The sequence below is a fragment of the Pezoporus flaviventris genome, unplaced genomic scaffold, assembly GCF_033815535.1.
Source record: "Pezoporus flaviventris isolate CSIRO_AGI_PZ_B2104156 unplaced genomic scaffold, CSIRO_AGI_Pfla_v1 ptg000013l, whole genome shotgun sequence".
In the NCBI taxonomy this organism is placed as follows: Eukaryota; Metazoa; Chordata; class Aves; order Psittaciformes; family Psittacidae; genus Pezoporus; species Pezoporus flaviventris.
Genome location: NW_026892561.1, coordinates 8,583,038 through 8,604,970, shown reverse-complemented (window position 1 = coordinate 8,604,970; position 21,933 = coordinate 8,583,038). Strand labels below are relative to the sequence as shown.

The 21,933-nt window shown below is 42.7% G+C and overlaps 1 protein-coding gene across 14 annotated transcripts in view; it reads left to right on the top strand.

The window, feature by feature from the left end:
• PTPRF (protein tyrosine phosphatase receptor type F) overlaps window positions 1-21,933 on the top strand; it is a 397,714-nt gene that overhangs the window by 131,349 nt on the left and 244,432 nt on the right. For all 14 annotated transcript variants that reach the window (XM_061451477.1, XM_061451480.1, XM_061451476.1 and 11 more), the window contains one exon: window positions 6,442-6,603. In XM_061451477.1, coding sequence (XP_061307461.1) covers window positions 6,519-6,603 — 85 coding nt within the window. In that variant the 5' untranslated portion in view covers window positions 6,442-6,518. The remainder of the gene's footprint in view (window positions 1-6,441; window positions 6,604-21,933) is intronic.

Sequence of the window (21,933 nt, the reverse complement as noted above, 5' to 3'; positions counted from 1 at the left end):
GAGTTGGGATTTAGAGCAGAGGACTTAGTCTGTTGTGCTTTTAAACTTTACACCCTTGTGCTGAATGCAAGCCTCTAATGGTATGGTCACTTGTATTAAAAACATACTGCCACGTGTGTAGTGAATTGTAGAAACAGCTTTGTGGAAGAGGCAGCTCACGAGCACATTCCTTCACATCAGTGGAGTTTGCTGATAGCTAAGGAATAGCTGAATCTCTTCCTGATTTTCGTAGGATTTTCTGCTGCCCTGCATCTTTAATCCATGCATCTGGTCGCAGTGCTGGGCTTATTCTGTAAATGTAAAAGACCTCTGTTGAAAAGGCAATATGCAATAGTTTACTTCTTTTAAGGAGAGTTTACAGTGGGCATTAAGAGCCTATACACTTGGGTAGGGTGATCTACAGCGATTTGTATTTAGTGCTCTCTGTGAATGATGGCTGGGCTTGTGAGGCTCAAGGCTGATCTATATTTTAAGCGGATTCTTTGAGTTATGACCATAGTTATTTAACAGGGCCCGTCATAATCCTTTTTCCAGTGGAAAAAAGTCCTCCTTTTTATCTAGGATTGTCGCCAGGCAATGACACCTTCAGAAACTAGTATCTTCAGAAGCAAATGTAGCTAATAAGGGTGTCAGGAATATCCAAGCTGTGCTTGCATCCTGCTCAGAAGCTTCTCTTTTCCTCTGCTCCTTTCCTTGGGTCAAGTTGTGATTGTGTGTTCAGGATCACAAACATCTGTAGCTGGGCCAGCTTGCTGCTGAAGTCTTCACGGTTGGTTTTTTTAATGCTTTGCCAAAATAAGAAGAATCTTTTTGAAGTACTTCTGAATCATTCTTGCAGTTGTATGTATTTCCCCATACCAATCTGCCTCTGTTCAGTTACCCTCCCATTCAGTTAACCCACCCTTATGGGATATTTTGGAGTGTTTGTGTTTCTTTTGCTCAGTTTTAAATTTCCATCCAAATAGATGATGAAATATTTTCCTGCTGGGTTCTGTTCTCTCTCCTAGTTTTGTTTTTTTCTTTGAGTATTTGCTGAGACTATTCAACATACATTTTCTTTTGTTCTGTCTCATTCCATTACTCACAGTTATATGCCCATGGCTAATTATACTCCTCCACTTCTTTCATGGTGTTTGTATCCTTCATGTACTTAGGAATGGTTATCAAATGCCCATCTTGCTTAGCCAGTCTGTCTAGCTCTTGTGACTTGACAGGGATTTTTATCAATCCCAGTTCTTGAATTGCTTTGCTCATCCCTTCTCTCCAGATGGTCTGAGAGTCTTCAATCTGATGCTCTAAGCCTGCTCACACTGGGGTCCTGGAGATAATACCTTTGCTCACATAGCAGTCGCTTTAGCTTTTGGCCTTTTTACTGTATTGCAAGTTCATCTGAAGTTTCTCCCTACATCTGTGCTAGTGTTGCCATCTTCATCTATCTCCCCACTGAATCTCTCTAATATGTTCCTGCATGTGGGAGTTTGGAGTGAAATGAGACTCATTTTGTCTTTTTTGGCCATATTGCTGTACTCCCCAAGTCTCTTTATATTATATTTCTCGCAGAAAAGCACAAAGAAATCTATGCTCAAGGAATACTAATGTAGTGAAGTGAAACATTCAAAAGTCATTAACTTGCATGTAACTGTGCTTCTCCAACTTTTAATGTGTGCAATATGATGATCTTGAATTATATGGTGCATCATGGTTTTCCTCTTTCTCCTTCAGAGCACAGATGAGGTGTTATATGCAGAGTGAAGCAGTTGAGCTGTAGCAATTATTGTTCTCATTTTTAATAGAACAAATAGCTGCTTCATTGCTTTTGTGTGTGGCATGTGTCCCCTGCTTGCTAGGTCAGTTCTTGATTACCATCCTTTGTGTGACACCCCAAAGTACTGTGATGGTTGGGTCCCTCGGGATCACTGGTTCCCCTTCAGGTATTTGTGTAAAATACGAAGACATGGCTAGGTGTCCAGAATGAAAATTGGTTTTGTTATGTGCTGCGCGTGCAGTAGAGCTGGGAGAAGCTGATGCAGTTTTAGCAATTTCTTTACTATCGTTTGGGTGGTGTCCATTTGGTATTTTTTGACCTGCATCCTTGGGCTCAGGTTGAAGAGCAAATACAATTGTTTCACGTTCCTTTATGAAAAGATACTCTAATGTCTCTAGGTCAGATGAGGACATTGTTTGGGCACTGGGCTTACCTTCCTGTTGTCTAAGTTTATAGTCTTTTGACCATGTTTCGCAGCAAATGCAGTGTGAGTAGTCACGCTTGCAACTGAGCCTGGCAGTTCTGTGGACGTATGGGGGTTCCTGAAGGGAACGTTTTTGTGCTGACTTGTTAGGTACTTTGGGTTGTAAAGTAGCTTTAACTTAAAAAGTGATTTTAGTGCAGTATTTTTGTTCCTGGTTTGGAGCGGGCAGGCTTACTTTGGGGATGCTGTTCTTCACCATGCTGTTCATGGCTAGTGACCCACATGACACTTGCTTCAGTTCAGTTTAGCTTCCAGAAGAGTTCATAGAGGACATAAGCTGTTCAGCGCTGGTTTGAAATTCCTCCTGACTCTTTAAAGTTGACTGCTTTTTCTAATCTCTTTGCTGCCTCCTATGAGACATACTCATTGCCAGTATTTCCTAGTACCATATGAGCTGTTGGTATTCTTGGCTCTGTTTTAAAAGAGTCCAGCTTTTTCTGCTTGTCTGAAAGAATCAAACCATGTAGGTTTCAGAAACGTTCTCAAGACTGCCTGTTTTCCATCCACCTGCCCCACGGCAGAATCAGCTATATTTAAATGAAGTTTGCTATTTTTTTCCTCAGTTGTGCTTTCCTGCTTTCTAGTTTTCTGCCAAACCAGCTCTTGGTAGTTCTAAGATTGAGTTTGGAGCAGAGGCAGGAGTTAAGCTTGCTAAACTCAAAGCTGTTTTTGCTAAGCCATCTGGAGTGCTTCGTTAGCCTCAACCTCTTTCTGGGTTACATGGTCTAGAGTTTATAATATTGCCAGGACCAGATGCAGACGTAGCAATGAGAACGTATGTGTATTTCTGAAAAACCTTCTTCTACAGTGTCTGGGCTCCCAAATGCAATGTTAATTGTGAGATAGTAGCCAAAGCAATGAGAGTAAAGGAGGCCTTTGAATGAAGGTGCACAGGAGAGGATTCCAGATGCAAGAGAGAGCAGCCTGAAGCAACATGAGGTGGCTGGGGCAAAAGACGCACTAAAAGTCTTAAGAGCATTAGTTGGTTGGTTGCTGTTGGACTTGATTTTACTGATTCTGTTCTTGTTACCAATATTGGTAACAAATAGTGATTGTATTTGTGAGAGCAATACTGATTCTGTGTTTGTTACCAAGATCTACCAACAGTATTTGGTTTATAGTTAAGTTCTGTGTTAGGCTGCCTTTGTGCACCAGGAATGGAAGCCTTTAGCAGTGGTTCAAGGTGACCATGTAGAGCTATCAGAGTAACGGTAGCATTTGAAGGGTTAACTCAGCTTCAGCAACACCCTGTTGCCTTACTGTGAATATTGGGTTGTCTTATTGGGGTTGAGCACCTTGCTTCTAAAAACGTTAGCGCTGAACCACTGGGAGAGGCTTTTTCATGTTTTCAATTTCAAAAGAGAATGGCAGTTACTGAGGCTTATAAAATTTTGAAACTTTTCAATTTAAAGGGCTTTAAATATTCAACGCAGACAACTCTTCCATAGGCAGACGGCCGTGGAATGAGGAAGTGGCTAAGTTTGATCCAGTTAAGGGCCAAAGGTGCTCTGTTAACTTTGGAGGGACAGACAGCTGTCTTGCGTGAGAAAATCTGTCATTTCTACCAGATGGTAAATTATTATAGAGCACTAAACAGTTGCTAAAAGATTAAGTCTATAAAGCATCTGGCAGGGTAACTGATAATCCATCAGTTTTGCATGATGCATGTTGTATGTATCTCATGGGCTTGAGAGGAAAGTTATAAATCTGTCAAGCTTGACGCTGGAGAGAAGCTTGATCACATTGGCTGAAAAAAGAGAGTAATTGAGAGACAGACCTATTCTTTAGCTGAGGTTTTTGTGTTCCTGAGAGTTACTCCTGAATGAGGGCTGTGGAGGTGCCATTCACGTGACTTCTGAGCAATCTGCACTCAAGATATACCATTAGACCAGGCACTTTTGTTGTAAATGGAAGTGAATGAAAGAGGAAAAGCTCTCTGAAAGCTGTTCATCCCCAATCTGGTCTGATACATGGCTAAGATGTTTTCAGCATCACCTGTAAAACTTGTTCCCTGTCCTAAGCTGAGAGAGTTTGACACACATCGTTAGTTCTGACACAGTAATTTCAACCCTTGTTGGTGGTTTGGGTTTTTTTTTCTCTCTTCCCCCTTGAAGAGTAGCCTCTTAAGTTTCTGGCTGCTGTTGAGCCAGATGTAATGCCGCTTAAAGTGTGCTTCAGTGGGTTTGCTTCTCTGGGCTGCACAAATTAGCACTTTCTGTACATGCAGAATTTAGAAACATAATCTTCATTCTTAATCCAGGCACTTCTTCCCTTTCCCGTGCGGACCATATCTGGAGAGCTGGCTAACAGCGGGCAAACTGCTTGGGGACTGAATAGAGTTTCCCTTTGGAATAGAGCTTGTGCAGCTATGCAGATACAACTGTCTGTATCTGTCTCTGCAGTGTAAGGAGTGTTAATGGTGCTTTTAGTAATTCTTTGGCAAGAAATGAATGAGGATATGGAGGTGGGAGAGCAACAAAGAGAACTGAGTGTGCGGCTGATACGAAGAGCCTCTTCTGCAGTGTTCAGAATCTGGCTGCTGAGCTTACTTGGATTTATGCTTTCTCATTGAGATAATAAAAGCAGGATGAGATGATCAGTATTCTCTCTGCATCTAGGTTAGAGCTAGGTTATTTTGTAAAGTATTTTCAGATGCCTTGGCTGTAGAAGACATTGCATAAAAAGGATTTCTCTGAGTTGTATGATATACCACGTGAATGATTTACTGTGCAAATACAGTAACAAAATGGAGGAGAATCATGATCTGCTGTTTGCTAGTATGAGGAGATGTAAACATTTAGTATTTGTTTAGGTGGATTCTCTTGAGATTCCTTGCAGATTTCCCTCAGCGCTGTGGTTGCTGCCATTCTTTGAACACCATGTTTTTGTCAGAAGTAAATGTGTTCCTAACGTATGATACTCGCTTCCATCAAAAACACAGTGGTTCTCAAGAAAAAACCCACAAACCAACAAAACCCCACCAAAACCAAACAAACCAACCCCGTTCTTCCAAAACTCTAGCTAAATGCAAAAATACGTTTGTTAGAGCAGTCTTGAGCGTCTGCCACCACAAGTATGAGCGGCGGGCTGTGCCATGCACGGCCTGTACGCTTGCAGATACTTTGCTTCAGGGTTACTCATGGGGTCCACTTGGGCTGGCATTTGCCAGCATGAAAGTTTTTCAGTGTCTCTGCTGTGTTGCCCACTTTCAGCAGCCTTTTGCAGGTTAGTGAAGGAAAAGCTCCTCAGCTTCTGAACGACTCTTGAGCATGTGTTGGGGTGCCCAGCACTGAAAGAGTGAGCTCCTGTCCTTGCTGAGTGTTGTCCCTTTGAGGGAAATGGGGCTTGTCAGCTCCTTTAAAATCTTAACAGGCTGACCTTGGACTGCCAGGTGAAAGTGAAGTCAGTATATTCTCATGAAAAGATGAAGAACACAGATGTACCAAAATAGCATTTTTTTTCTTGCTGCCTTTTTTGGTTATGTTTCAAGGAATTTTCTGTATTTCTACATCCAAGCAAATGCCCGAGTTAAGTCAACTTCCCACATAATTTGCTTTGCTTTGGAGAAGGAATATCCAATCCTCAGTCATTTACACTGTTCTCTCTGGTTTGGAGAGGTTGAAGGTTAGGTATTTGCTTTGGCTAAAACTTTTCTTTATAGACACTTTTCTTAATAACCTTCTACTGTGGCTCTGGCAGCCCTGTGAACTGGCAGCTGATTCAGTTCAGCTTCTGTTTCTCCTGCTTGGACCCATCAGGACTTGTCTGGTGTGCACCAGCTCAGCTGGATGGGCCAAGCTATGCTTAACATGTAGTTGACCACAAACATGCAGTCATGCACATCTCTCTTGGAAAGATGGACGAGGAAGAGTTACATGAGCTTAAGACTATTTCTTGTAGCATGCAAGATCAGAACTATTTGTTGTGAATAAGAACAACTGAAGGATGTATTAATAGCCCATAATGGAGACTGGTCATGAAGATAAACTTGGAGATGGGCATGCATTATACCTTGTGATCCTTGAAAACAGCTTATTGGATTAGAGGACTACAATGTGAAGCTCCACTGCTCAAGCAGGAAAAACAGTTAGATTTCACTTTTAAAGTATCTGTAACTGCCTTTAGCAATGTAGTTTGATATATCAGCAGTTAATCTGTGTTATGTTTCATAGTTTTCCTCTCTTGTTTGCAGGAGTGAGTCTGTGTCTGTAACACTGGATGTACTGACCACTTGCCTCAGATTGAAGAGGACTTGCTCTGCTTTGGAATATGGTGCCTAACTTCTGCATCCCAGTACTCACTGTGCCAGCAGCCATCCTCTGCTGCTTGATGCTGCCTTTAGCAGGAGCGGACAGTAAGTAACATTCATTTTTGGAAAGCTTGAATACCTTGCAAAATTTCTTTCAGCAAGTATTAAACCTTCTTAGCTTGTACTGAAAACACTGAACATTAAGGGATAACCCCCTCAAATTTCTTATTTTCAGATGTGCATAATGCAGATAAACAGTACATATGTGAAAGGGGCACAGACAGAGCTAAAAACTAGCACTAGGCTGACAGAAAAATCTATCCAAGAGCAGGAAGAGTTTCTGTAGTAGCTGCAAGATCAAAAACCTGACAGTTTGATTTCTAACATGTACAGATGAGTAAAGAAACTTGGGGGCAGAGGAACAGAGAAGTGGTAATCTCTGTTACTTTATTTTCCTTGTTCTTTTACAAGCTCTTATAATTAGTGTAGTATTGAGACATCTCTCCTGAGTCAGTGGGTGATTGAGAGCTGTTGGGGAAAGGGTGCGAGTTTTTACCTTCTTGTGCAGCTCTCCTACAGCTACATTTCAGCAGAATTGGAGTGGAATGTTTCCTTGTAGTCATGCTTTAAAGGTGGTGTGTCCATGCCTGTTCTGATAGTCTTGCAGTGCTGCTGTGACTCCCTTTGGTTAGCCCCATATAGGGCCATATAGGCAAAGGAGACCACTGTGCACAAAACAGTTGTGGACAGGCAAAAGGAGAGGGGCTTGGCTGATGGTGGGCTGCTGAAAATACCTCAGAGTAGGAATTTCTCAGTGAATGAGTTATGCAGAATGTGAGAAACCTTGTGGGTTCTTTGCAGTCTTGTTTTTTGTAACTTGGGTGTATTTGCTAGGCTACCCCCAAGTATTTGTGCAGCCCCCCACCCCCTTTATTTTAACCAGGAACCAGCTTTTCAGTGTTCAAACATTTGCACATTTGTTGCAGACTCTGGCAGTTGTGAACACTCCATGCCTTCGAAAGCACCCAGGGCTCCTGGGACGCTGGAGTCAGAGCAGAAAGGTGACCGTGATGCGCCTCCTGAGCTGCCACCAACCATCTGCTTCTCACTTCAGCTTTAGTCACCAGGCTTATAATTAAGATGTAATTATGTGAAAGTTGAAGGCAATCTTCATTCATTTTGGTAGGAGCCTAGCTGAGTGGAAAAAACAGACTGGGGGTCCTAAATGTCCTTGACTGAATGTGAAGGAGTAAATTTAGAGAAGCTGGAGAGAAGAGGGGGGGGTGTGTGTGTGTGTGAAGAAAGATAGAAATTCGCTATTTTTGTTGTCACTAGGGGTGACTTGCACAGGCAGCAGATCAGCATGCAGTCTATATGAGTCTGAGCTGCCCACTTATACTGGGGGCAGCTGCTGTCTCCTTCCTCGGCTTTCTTCCCTGGTTGCTGGTGCTGCTGGAAGATGCTTATTCAGATCACTTTCTTTACACACTGTAGTTCGTTTTGGAGTCTGGCACAGAGAGGTATATGTTTAATGTTCTGAGTTGTATGAAAATTCCCCAAGGTTTGCTATCTCTTATCCTAGCCCCTGCAAAGGAGAGGAGCATCATTCTATCTGGTATTCAGAAGCTTGTGGAGCCTGAGATGTCCTAGGATAGCTCCTGTCCTGAGGACAACTTGCAGGAGACGTGGTTTGCTAATGTTGTGGAATACTTCCACGTGCTTAAATTTAACAAAACTGGCTCTGTTTCACAGGCCCAGATCCAAATATTGGTGTCTCAGATGCAGAGACACATCTTCCTTGTTGAGAAGCAGGCAGATCTGTATGTGTGCCTTTTTGTCTGGCGCAGACTGTATTACTTCTTCCTAATCTGGAAGGCAGATCTAGAGGACAATGATCTTTTAACTACCACAGACACCATGGATTAACCGAGGGTTTCCCATGATGGAAAGTGCTCTGTGTATTTTAGACACTTACAGCTTTTTTGTTGTCTTACCCCACTGAATCTTGCCACCAAATCTCAGTGGCAGGGAGATGTGTGAAAGGGCCTGCTCTGTGCCTCTGCAGGGGGGAGGAAAAAGCCCCAAACCCTGCATATGTCATGTCCTGCCATCAGTGATACATGCAGGCAAATACAGGAGTGAATATGGCACTGAGGAGTCCTAATTCAGGATAGCACTGAAGGGCAAGGAGAAGGTATGATCACACATGCACACTGTAAAAGCTAGAGAGGGATGCTGTTAAAGGAGCACCCCATATGCTTCCTGTTCCATTTTTTGATCCCCTAAGTTTCCTGTTATCTCCAGTCAAAGACTGTTTATTTACGTGGAATCCTGATGCAATATGGCTGTTCCTGAGATTTCACTGTGATTCTTCCTTTTCCCCATTGCAGTGCTGCCTAGAGGCAGTGTAGGGATGCGTAGGCTCAGTATCTGCAAAGCAGTCCTGCAGTTCCCCAATTAAAAGCAATGAGATAATTGGAACAGGGTTATCCTGGAATTCCTGGAGTCAGTCCCCAGCACTGCTTTTTATAGCAACAGTGATGATCCGAGGGCAAGGAAGGGAGGGCTGGGGATGGGCAGTGCCACATCCCTGGCGGCAGGCGCCTCATGGCTGGGTGTTCAGGAGCATCCGCAACTGGAGTTCCCCTCCTTCTCTGCCTGGGCTTTGGAGCTGCTGTTGTGACAGCACAGCGTTGCTGCTGTAGCTTCCTGACAGTTAGGCAGCTGGCAGATAGCTGGATGTTAACGCCTGAGATAAACCAGATTGAGTATGTATCACCTAGCGGAATTAGCGCCGGGTGTGCACCGCGATGCCTCTCCTGGAATTGAGTTCATGGGAGATGTGGATAATGTCAGCGCTGACGAACTGAAGGGGCATCCAGAGATGAAACATGTGGCAGTGTGTCACAAAAAGAGGGGCTCGCTGGGTGCCTCCCTGCCAGCGGGATGGGAGCGGTGGGTGCCGGCCACGCCGGTGGGGTGCTGAGAGGTGAAGGTGAGCAGGAAGGGGCACATGCGTGTGAATGCAGCAGTGCTCATTTGGCAGAAAGCACTTCCAAATCCTCCCCAGCTCTTACAGGCTGCAGGAAGAAATTATTAAGTTTTCTCTGTGATCTGCCTGTGTTTCTGTCAGGGTGACCCTAATTCCATTAAAGCAGCTCAGAGCTGATTCAGGATCGCTGGTTTACACCTTCTCCTCAGCTCGCTTGTGGGATTTTTTGGCTTTCCTTGGCTATTTTTGTTACAGTGCTCTCTGTGCTTCCCTGTCTGTCAGCTTTTGATTGTGCATGGGGAAAAATGGCTTTGCAGATTTCATTTAATGTTCAGTTTGATTGTCAACTAAAAGGTGCTCTTTGCCGGCTTGTGGAAATATGTCATTTACTCTAATAAAACAAAAAACAACAACAACAAAAAAATCCCCTCTCGAAACCAAATGCAGAGAAAACGGGGAAAAATCAATCCTGTCATCAGGAGTCATCAGCAGCATGTTTCCTTGTTGGCTGCTTTTCTATAAAAATCAGGCTTTGTTTTTGAAGTCCTGGGCACAGCTTCCATTAGCCAAAGGAAGAGACTCGGTGACCCATCCAAAGTCTTTTCTAACTGAAATAGATCTTGTGTGTCTTGCACAGAATTTCAAAGGGCTTAAGGAAGAAAACCACTTCAAAAGTGACCTTGTAGAAGGAAGGAACTAAGGCAGAATTAGGCCATCTACCTGTGAAGTTATATGTGGTAAACAAACAATTTGCACCTTTTGATTTCTAAGGATAGAGCAAATTTGGCTTTTTGTGTGAGGGGGTAGGGGAGACTTGCAGCAGTGAGCAGGGGCTGGTGAAAGCAGGTCTCTGGCTCTCACCATCACCGCTGAGCAAGGACCCTAACTCTGAAGTGTCTCAAGGCTGCTCTGCCCTTTGTAAGAGAGAGCTGCTTTATATCCAAAAGGTATGCATGTCGTAGGTGGCCCAGAGAAGCTGTGGCTGCCCCATTCCTGGCAGTGTTCAAGGCCAGGATGGACGGGGCTTGGAGCAACCTGGTCTAATGGAAGGTGTCCCATGGCAGGGGGGTGAAACTGGATGATGTTTAAGGTGCTTTCCATCCCAAACTATTCCGTGATTCATAAAAATCTACATTTGTTTTCCAATTGACCATGTTACTGGGATGCTAACTGGCTTGAGGAGATGTATCAAAAAAGAAAACAGGAAGGTGGGATGTTGATAATTCTGAAGGTTGGGAAGAGCACTGATGGCCATTCTAGACACAAGGCTCTTGGTGAGCTCTGTTTTGCCGGCGATTTTGCATTGCACCTGAACTGCTGTCTGGAGGTTTTGGACAGAAGAGCACTGGTTCCCTTGTGCCCTAGCTCTGCTGCCTGCTGTCACTGCTCTGTTTTCCGGGGACCCGGGAGCATTGTGGCAGGCTTGACTCCCTGGTTCAGCTGCTCTGTTCTTTGTAACCTGAATGATGCCTCAACCACAGCTCAGCTCCAAATACAGCTGCTCTGGGACACCCTTGCTGTTGTGCAAGTCTGGAAAGCAGACGGTTTGTGGAGCTGGGAAGTAGAGTCCCATCCCAAAAGCTGAACCTGAGGCTTCTCTGTGGCCTTGCATCTTGCTTCCTGGTTTCTTGTTTGCATGCCTCTCCCCAAACACTGCATGTGGTGATTATGTGTCATTGGTACGATCAGATCCAGGTATTGCAGCACAGGTAAATACTAATTTTCTGCACGTCTACCATGACTAGCTTCACAGATTCCATCGGTGAAAAGAATATGTAAAATATTGTTTAGGAAAACCCCTGTACCTGAGGCACTGGGGTTGCATCATTAAGGGACAGGCTGAAATACTAACCACAGTTATTGTGCAGCTTTATTTTTGGTGTCCTTACCTATCATATATATAAAATTTAGGTATAAATGGATTCTGCAGTTTTCCATAAAATATCTAAACGCTTCTTGCTTGTAACTGAATGTTGCAGACATCAAGGATGCTGTGGGAGCAAACACTATGTATAGAGGAGACAACAGCTCTTTTTCTGCATTTATAGTTGTGCTTTTTTAGCACCAGCACTTGGAGGAGGGATGTGAATTTGTTTGGGTAGCTGCCTACAACAGGTCACAGCATCATCATTTGTCTTTTTTATTTAAAGCCGACATCATTAATCAATCAGTATCAGTGCTAGGTCAAAGATCTGCCTAGCCCCAAATCCCATGTCTGGCAACGGTCAGTACAAAGACCCACGGAGGATGTAAGAACAGCATATATACATAGTGATCCTTTGCTGGTGTTGTCTCCTAGCCTTCAGTGAGTGCTGGCTGCTGTGGTGTAGCAACTTCAGACAAGCTTGCTCTGGGTTTTCCTCTCAGACAGCTCTGAGGATGCTGTCAGTCTCCAGGGACATCCTGGAGTCGTGAAGACCACGGTCTGCATGAAGACCATGGCGTAAGCTCTCACTTTTGCCTCTACACCATGGCTCCTTGTTTAACCCCCTTAGTGCTGCTCTTTAGGGCTAAGCAGTCTCCCTTGCCATTCACGTCACTCAGACGCAGCTGTATAACCACAGTTACTCTCTTGCCATCACAAGGCAGTCCCTATGTTTAAGTGTCCATGTAAGTTATCTGTCACAGCAGCAAATGTTGAGGGTCTTATATATTTAATACACTTTCTTTGAGGGAGGGTGTGCTTATTGGCTTGGTGATGCGGAAAAACAGTAAAAATACCTGCTTAAAATTTTGCGTTCAATGTAGATTCATAGGTTTTAAGGCCAGAAATCAGACCAGTGTAGTCTTCTACTCTGACCTGCATAGCACAAGGTATATAATTTCAGCTAGTAATTTCTGCATCTACTTTTAACAGCTGTGGATGAGCTAGCATTTAGCTTTCAGGAGGCTGTCAAATAATGAGTTGAAGACTAAATGGTATAGAGATTTTACCCATCTCCTGTATGATCTGTAGAAATGGCAAGTAATCATTACTTCTAAAAATCTGTATCTGTTTCAAGCTTAGTTTATGCAGTTTTTTGGGTTCAGACACTGGATGTTGTAACCTGTGTCAGCTAGGCTGGAGACTCCTGCTATTTAATGCAATCTCCCTGAGAAGCAAGTTAGAATGTAGGAGTTAGAAAAGCTGCAAGTTTGTCCATTTCATTGTACACAAATGGGTTGGTCTTGATCTGATCAGAGATAACGTTTATAGTTCTTCACTAGTTGTCCAGACTTTTCAGTATGGTTTTTAAAGTGAAGGAACCAGGACCAAGAAGTGTAGTGGCCCCATCTTGCCACAGTACAGTGGGACTTTAGCCCCTTTACCCATAACATTGAGCTGGTTACACAGTCCTCCACAATGATCTTTGAATCCCTTTCTGGGCCTCTGATTCCCAGGATGCGGACTCCTATTTCACTAGTGTGATTTGGGTGTTTGCTCATGAATATCTACCCCTAAGTACATGAAAACGTGTTTTGCTGGATCGCAGCTCATCCAGTCATTCTGTACAGGTGATGTTCCCTTGCTGTTACTAGCTGACTGCCAATCTTAGTAAAGCTTACTTTTTACTTGCCAAATCTAGTTGCAAGTTAGTTGTATTTATTCCCAATGTTAATCAGTCGTGACTATTTGCAGAGGCTGCTGCATTGTAAGGACATTTAAAATATCCTATAGTAGTGATGGTAATGATCTTTGCAGATGGAAAGGGAGTGTCGGGAAACTGATAATATGGTTTGCTGTGCTGCTGCTTGCTACTAGCAGTACTGACGTCAGATGGATGAAAAGTATGAGGTCTGCTGGAGCCTTTCGGTGTTTTAGCTGAGCAGTTGTAAAAGGCAATGAAGTGGTAATGGGGATGCTTTTTTGTTTCTTTGATTATCTGTTCGTTACATCAGTGCTTTAGAATGGTACTGTAATACAAGATGATGAAGCTCATTTCTGTGAACAACCGAGAGTATGAAATTTGTTTGCTCAAAATGTTAGTCTTTTTTGATGATGAACATGTTTGGTTTATAAATGGGGGGGGGTGGGGAAGGCATCTGTTCACTGATGCTTTTTCTCTGGTAAGATGTCTCTCTTTATGTATCACTAGCCAAAAAGCAATGGTGTACTTTTAATTGAATGCTGTATTTAGTCCCTTATGAGAATCAGGGCTTTGTCTATGCGAAGACAAATCTCATTTATTTTGTTGCTGTGAAAACACTGTAGGGCGCTTACTGAAAGTGTTAAGACATAGAAATGCCTTTTGCCTTGCATACTTTACTGATGTATGATTACTGAATTAAACCAAAGTGTATTTCATAGTGTACAGTGGCTTTACGTTTGTATATGTGTTGTAGGCTGCAATGCTAGACCTTGCCTTGAATGTCAGTTTCGTTTGGGCTTTCTCTGATGCATGGTAACATTAAGCCTTCATAACAAGGGGCACTCACGTAGTATTAAAAAGAAATAATTACAGAACATATTCCATTTCACGTAGTACAGGCTGGGATGAGCTTGCCGCCCTGCTGTGCTTTTCTGATGGCCCTTCATTGCATGTATTCCTTGCCCCTTCCCCCTCCAGAAATTAACAGTACAACTTCCAGGAATTTATTTTGTAAAACTGGGTTGAGACACGGAGATAGCACCTGCTTAAAACCAAAAGCAAATGGAAATGCCACCATTTTGCAGCAGAGGTTCATGGCACTGAGGGTGACTGTTCTGAGTTGGTACTCTGGATAAAATCTCCATGTCAAGAAGTTTGGACTCGGTTGGCTCTGCTATATGCAGTTATTCTACTTGAGCTGATACTGGGCTCTCTGGAAGTGGCCATGGCCTTAAGAAAGGATCATAATCAGTCCGTTGTTAGCACTTGTTAGTACTGCAAATTCAAAAAGAAGATTGCACTCAGGCAGTTCTTGCTTGCTTTTGCTGCCTGTTAAAAAAAAAAGCGTATTATAAATTCTCTTTACATGTGATGACTTTGGTTTACCTCAAAGATGAGTAATAAAAGCCCCTGCAAGTTAATTGCCATGTGGGGTGGAGAAGAAAATGAGTCTTGAGCCTCTGTACTTAGGTATCAGAGTGCAGAACACCTCTGTGTTTTCTTTGGGTTTATTTTTAGCCAAATTCACTTCAACCATTACTGCAACTGCTGTTGTGCTACTTCTGGTAAAGGTTGTTTCGAAAAAGGGGTTTTAAAGAGGCCAGGAAATACTCAGCAGCTTTACTCATGTAGGTCTTTTTACCCTGAAAAACTCCATTTGTAATAACCATTTTTGAGTCAGGCATTAGCTGAGCCTAGCAGGTAGGACCCAGTCGCTTGCGTGGGTGGGATATGTGAGCCTCACCAAGCTCTTGGTTTTGTTGTAGGGCTGTATGTAGGGCAGAGATGGCTTTTCCTTAGTTTTCAAACTTGAAACTGAAGTTCTCTCTTTTGAGGTAAATGTGAGCTTGCCGTGCATTGGTTTCAGAAAGGATTTTGATCTTTGTGTTTGAAAGAAACCCACAGCTTGGAAGTGAGAAGGCTGTTTGTAGGTATATTGTACTTAGTGTTTCTTTTACAAGAGAGAAGGTTCATTGGAAGAACTGAGTGATGAGTGGTAAAAATCTTGTGAAATGTCAAAACCTCTTAAAATATTGATAGGAAGAAGATGACTATTTATTTTAATCCTGTTTAGCATCAAAGAGCAGCTTTCAGTAGTTCCAGGATGCAAGAAAACCCTTATAGAAGTGCTCTTATCAAATGTGGTGAATGCACAAGATTTACAGGACATTTACTAAGCGGGAGGAGTGTATAGTAGCAGGGGGGAAATCAGTACAATCTGAAGAGGGAAACAGAGAACATATTTTCATATTCCCGTGTAAAGGACTGGGGTGCCTTATCCTGGCACAGTGTTCTTATTCTTGGCATGATGACTGCAAAGGGTTTAGTACGGCTCTTGGGAGGATGATGGGGGTAGTCCAAAAGCTGGGAAGGCTCCCTTTGCTCCTGTTTGGCATATCAAGTAATGGACCTGTTGACTTGTCTTTTATACGTGCTGTATACAGACTTCAACATACTTTTTTATGCTCCATTACACGCAATTTATCAGGGGTTGCACAAAGTTCTTTCGTTATAACCCGTTGTTTTCAGCATTTTACGAGTTTGTTTCATGGCTGAAATGTGCCCTGCTTGATTTTCAGCCAAAGTTCAAGTTGGAGGGGCTGTATTTTATGGGTTGGACATTTGTTTGTTGGATCTTTCTGCAAAAAAAAAAAAAATGTCTTTGGGTGCTCTTAAAAACAAAGAGAATGGAGAAATACTTTTGTACTGCGTAAAACAAAACTGCGGTGTTATTCATCTCAAGTCTATAATGTCTGTGAAAACATCTGATGTTACCACAGATGCGCTTCAGCAGTCAAGAGAAAATGGAACTTGATTTGTGGAAGGGAGTGACCCATGGAAAAATAAGCTGCTGAAAAATATAAAGGGGATTTCATGCTAAATCATTAAGTGCATGTAAGTAAAGGATGCTGTCTGAGCTTGTGGGTAACTAAATTGCCCATATATTCATTCTGTGAGCATAGCCAGGGCTGCTCTCAGCCTTCAGAAGACCCAGAGGTGCACAGCAGAGGCAGTCCTCCAGATCCTACAGCACGTAGCATGTAATGTGGAGAGAATTAATTCACATTGACATGGAGTTTGTGTTCTAGTGCATTTGTCTATTTCTTGAGGCAGTTGTGCAAACAGAGCATTTTCTTTGTTGAAGTTGCTCTGTGGTTCTACTGAAGGCCACAAGGGTTTGGACTTGTCTTGTGGTGCCTGTTGAACCTTGATTCTGCCTTATAAATAGACGAAACATTTAACATATTTAACTGCCTAACTTTGGGGTTATTTTTCTCAAATGCTAAGATACGTCTCTCTTCCTATGGCTGCAGAGTTGTGTGCCTTTACCCTAGGGCGCAGAGTATGATTTGGGGGGGTGTTTATGTGTTAAGACAGAATCCCTGTGCTGTTCAGTCAGCATCTATGCTCAACATCTAATTTGAAAGATGCTCAAAATCTTTCCAATTAGACATGCAGCCTTCTGTTGCAAATAAAGCATCTTTTTCTGAGAGGCAAATTTAGCAAAAATTTCTGGTGTTGTCTTTAATCTGTAGTGTGTTGTGTGAGAGCAGCTTCCTGTGTAATTTTGAGGAATTTAAGAATTACACACATAACATATAAGGAGTAAGATGCAGCATTCCACATGGTGTTTTCCAGGTTTGTGTCAAATTGCCGAAATGACTGAATTAATTTGTGTTATCGTAATTTCTGCACTGTGTCAAACTCGGGGCCCATTTATCCCAGAGTTGTCCCAACATAAGCCTCCCATGATGGCCAACGAATGCTGCGTGTTTCAGGGAAGTGCAAAAAGAAAGATCCCATGCTCTTGCGTTTTCTTATCCCACCCAAGTTAGTTCCATTTCCTATGTCAAAATAGATGCTGTTGTAAAAAACTGGACTCTTATTATTGCTTCTGTAAAGTATTATTAATTGCAACAACTCTAAATATTATTATAGCCGCATGGGCAAAGGAATAAGGCCCAATGTATATTTGTCAAGGTCAGATCAATCTAATTTTCTTTAATGACAGGATAACAGCCTTTGTGAATGGAGAAGCAGTAGATGTCATTTATCCTTAGTAAAGCTTTCGGTGGTCCCTTTGAGACTTTTTCCTGTGAAACATCTGCTCATAGGGTGTGTATTTGGCAGTTTGGTAGCATTCAGCATTTGCAGTAATGATCTCTCTGATAGAATAGAGAACATGCTTATTAAATTTGCAGGCAACAACAAGCTGGGAAGAGCTGCAAGCCTGTTGGAGGACACCATTAGAATTCAAAATGATCCTTACAAATTAGAGAAACTGTCTGAAAGGATCCATGTCAATAAGGAGAAATGTGGATAGATGTTTGAAAATAGGAGTAATCATCTACATAATACAGAATGAGACACAACTGCCTAGACAGCTGGTATACAGAAAAGGTCTTGCAGTGATAATGGTCCAGAAAGCATACAGCAGTCAACAATGCTACGCTGTTTCAAGAGGAACAAACATCGCAGTGATATGAAGAAATGAGGAGTACCATCTTGAAGACACCTCAGATGGTCTTTCTACTCTGCTCACATTGATAAGGCCTCTAATGAAACAATATCTCATCTCGAGCACCCCACTGCCAGAATGGAAGGACTGAGAAGTCTGCCCTCTCCATCAGTGCTAGGAGAAGAAATAATGTACTTTAAACTGCATATAGGAAGTTCAGGTCAGGCACTAAGCAAAGTTTGCTGACAGGGAGGATTGTTGAGCACTGAACCGAATTTCCAGAGGAATTTCTGGAATGTCATGTACAAACAGAAGGTGTTTCCTTTTACAGGTTTTGAATTGCCAGTGTTATTTCTTAGTCTCTTCATTTGTGAACCAGGAAGGTGCAGGCTCCCAGTCTTCCCTTAGGTCACCTGGTATTTCTATGCTGTCCTCCTTCATCCTCCACTCAAGTGAAAATCACTGTTTTCTGTCTGACTTTGTAAGTTTGTGTGAAAGTATTTTTAAGGCCCCTAGTCTTCCTTACTGCCCTTCTCTGACTTTCCAGCTCGCCCCAAAATGAATTGATGGGGACAGTACAGGAGAGACTATGCTGTTAAAAAATGAGACTTACAAAACATCCTCTATCTGTAGTTTCCTCACGAGCCCTCATAGGTTTGCTGTCTTTTTGCCCATATCTATATACTGACTAAAGCCTTTCAGCTGCCTGTTATACAACATAAGAAGACATCTTCTGAAGCCATACAGTTAATTCAGGTCTGCAAATTGCAATAGGTACTTAATGTTTGGGGTTTTTTTTCTCTCTGTATGTGTTTATCTGTAGGTAGTCTGCCCTAAGGCTCTACCCCACTGCATGTATGTTCAGAGGTCTGTGTCTGAACTGTCACGGATGCAGGAGCTTTGCTGGCCAGTCAGCCGCAGCAGCAAGGTGTGCAGTTTTGGTGCATATGCAGTGGTTGCTGCCGTGCTGCTCAAAAGCCTGTCTCTGTCATAGCATCAAATGTCTCTGCTTTTCTGCAGTGGTTGTCAGGTATTTCTAATGGAGTTGTGGTTGTGCCAGACTCCGTAACACAGCACGTGGTGCTGTAGAGCAGGTTGGAAGGTCTGCTTGTTGGTGAGTGATGCTGCCTGCTGTTACCTTCTGGAGCAGCACTGACCAGCAGCCCTTGAGGGGTGCACTGAAATGGCTTCTGGCAGGAAAAAATGTTCTGGGGACAGCTGCAAAGGATGCTGTAAGGCCTCCTGACTAAAATCTGTCTTGATGCCTATTTGTGTGTGAAAGGCAAAATGTATTAAAAATGTGTGTTTGTGTAGAATCCTTTTAATGTCAATGGTAGTGGGAAAGAAAATGTGTGAGGTTTTTTTTTCCTTCGTCCAGTAGTTACTCTTCCTATGAATAACTGTACATCAACCCATGGACTTCAGTCTGGTAAGTGGAGTCCCAAGACTGTATGAGATAAGAGCGTCTCACGCTTCTTGTTAAAAGATTATGGTTAACTCGCTGTGTATTTGTTTTGGATAAGGAAAAGCTATTTGCCCCCCTAAGCTTTTTCTTTCCTGGGTTTCACATAAGAGCCATGGACTGCTTGGAAAGCTCTCTCAAAAAGAGGCCAGAGGAAATTTGTCTTTTTAAGGAATTGATTTCAATCAGAATGCAGCCCGTTCCATGGAACTCTGGCCATTATGTCAGGGTGTTTTTTGCAGTCAGACTTTGGCTTCAAACTGCAATTATTTTTCACAAGACCAAGAATGAAGTCTGTTGCCTGTTATGAATAATAGAGTATGGTAATATCGCAACTCTATATGCAAACTCTGCAGACTGGCAGCACAGCTGCTAAGCGTTACGTTTTTAAAATATGTACAATCTGTTGTCAACAGAATTAAACCCAGGAACATTGCATGGTTTGTTTCTGCATGAGGGTGCGTTGTAGGGGAGTTCGATGATGAGCCGCTCTACATTCTGACCTTTAAGAAAATTCTGAGGCTTTGCACCTTACGGTGAATTGGGGAGATTCTCAAATTGAGATGTGTGGAATCCTAATGGCCACCCTGACATTTCCTAGGCCTGGCTGGATACCTGGGCTTGATTAGTTTTCTAATGTGCCAGCTTGCCTAGGTGGAGAGGCTCGCATACTCTGCCAGCTGAGCTTTCCTTAAAGTGATTGCATTGTAAAGCTCATTCCAATTAAAAGGTGAGTGCTGTTCTGGTAATGGAAAGTTGTTTTATTGTTGCTCTCCCCTGATACGGGTGTGAGTGGAAGCATTGTAGGAAAGTGTTACCGCTGTTGTCTGTGTAGTTCGTTCTTATCTTCCATCAGTCTTCATATACAAAAAAGTGAGAAATGCAGCATGCCCAGATGTCTGAGGGCGAATGTGAATCAGCAAGATAAACCTTCAGAAAGTGTAATGGGCCTGACTACAGATGATCCTTCAGCACTTTGCTACTATCCTGTAGCCTGTATTGTGGGTTGAACCACAGGCAGGAGTAGAAATACAGCAAAGTACCCATGGCAGCCCATTATTTTGGGAACGATGCATGCTCGGGCTGTCTTTTGCTATCCTTCTCTTACCTATGGAGCAGGGAAATCAGAGGGAACAGCCCTCTGCGATGCGAGAAAGTAAGGAATGATTAAATGTGAAGGTTATATTACATCAAAGCTTCCTATCCCTGCTAGAGCAGACTCTGGAGTCCTGCTGCATAAGAGAAGATGCAGACAAGCACTCTCAAAATGCCAGCCCTGGGTGAGGGAGTCTGGTGCTGCTGAGTGACTCCTTGGGTGTTCCCGTGCTCTGTTTCTCTCACCTGCAAAAAAAAAAGTGCCAACATTAGCAGATCACTGATTGTGTCTGTGCTGGCAGAGGGTCCCAGAACTGATTTATAGCACTTGTTCAGCTTTCAGCAAGCAGCAAATGCGTTGCTTAATTATTCATGGCAGATGTATTATTGCAGGAAATTAAGACATCAAGGAAACAAGTAAAAACTATTAGTGAATAGAGCTATAAACAAGGTAAGGTGGAAGGAGATGCAGGGGGACAGTGCTGAGATGTTAAAAAAACCCCTTCTCATGCTCAGGAATGTTTCACACCTTCCAAAAATAATTGGTTGAATTCCCAAATCTTTAAGTGATCATTCATAGTACATAATTAAATATTCTATTAGCTAACAAGTTGGGTTTAATTTGTTACATTTGTCATCTAAATTATCACATTTGTAAATGTGTGAAACCTTCCTATGGCTTCTTCCAGCTTATGTACTTACATAAAGACGCAGTTCTCTCTTTTTTTCAGTCTTTGACTTTCCTCAGAAGATTCAGCATTTAACTTGTGCAGGAAGGTCGGGTCAGCCGGGCTTTCTGTATGAAAGAAACTGGTTTTGGGTCCCACCATTCTGCCTGGGGCAGTGGTGTAGGATGCTGCTGTATTGAGCAGGACACGAGCCTGAGCTGCTGGCACTAGATTTCTGTTGTTTGAAACCACTCTGCAGTGCACTCAGTTCTTTCAGATGGTACCGTGAGTCTTTCACAAAGATGTATTTGTGTGTGTTGGTGATCCCTGCCACAAACCTGTGTTCTAGTTTGTTCCTGATGCCCCATACTCATACAGAAGCCCAAGCTTTGAAGAGCACCAGCACCTTCTTGCTCACTGGGTGGCACTGGGAGGTGTCTGGTGTTTGACCACTCTCCTTCACGTGTGGAGGGAGTTTCTTGTTTATTGTTGCTCCAAGTTCCCATTAGCTTTAGACCTTGCAGATTTCGTGACAATTTTTCAAATATGTAGTCCATAACTGAGCAGAACTTACTGAGAAGGAAATGGTTTAAAGAAAACCCTCTCAACTTCTCTTTTTAGAGTAGAGCCATTAGCTTTATTAAAAAACTTACAGGGAGCATCTCTGAGTCTGTGTTAACCTCAAGCTTCCAAGAGTTTCCATTTCATTACTGTTCCTATGCTCATTATTTTGGTACATCTCTAGTAATTTTGGAGCCTGTTACACCTTCAGTTATGTAGTTTGAAATGTAATGATACTAGAAGTCCTGTTATATAGAGGACTCAGCGATTTTAAGATGAGCAAACAGGTGAGTCAGCACCGTTATCACAGAGAGTGTGTCTACAGACAAGGGTTACTCTTCAAAATGTCTTTACTATGGCGCAGCTATACAAAGTGACATAAAATCTGAAGTTGTCCTTATTCACAGTCTTTCAAATATAGTGACAAAATAGCCTTCTGTACTTCTGTTCCTGTGACGGGAGTTGTTTGAGTTCATTTGCAAACTTAGACTGTTTGGAGACTACAAATATGGGAGATGGGAGAAAAATGTTCTTAAATTTATCCTATCTGGCTAATTTCCCATAATCTTGCAAGCATGTTATATGCGCAGTACATACATGATTAAAACATGTGATAGGAATTGGGCAAA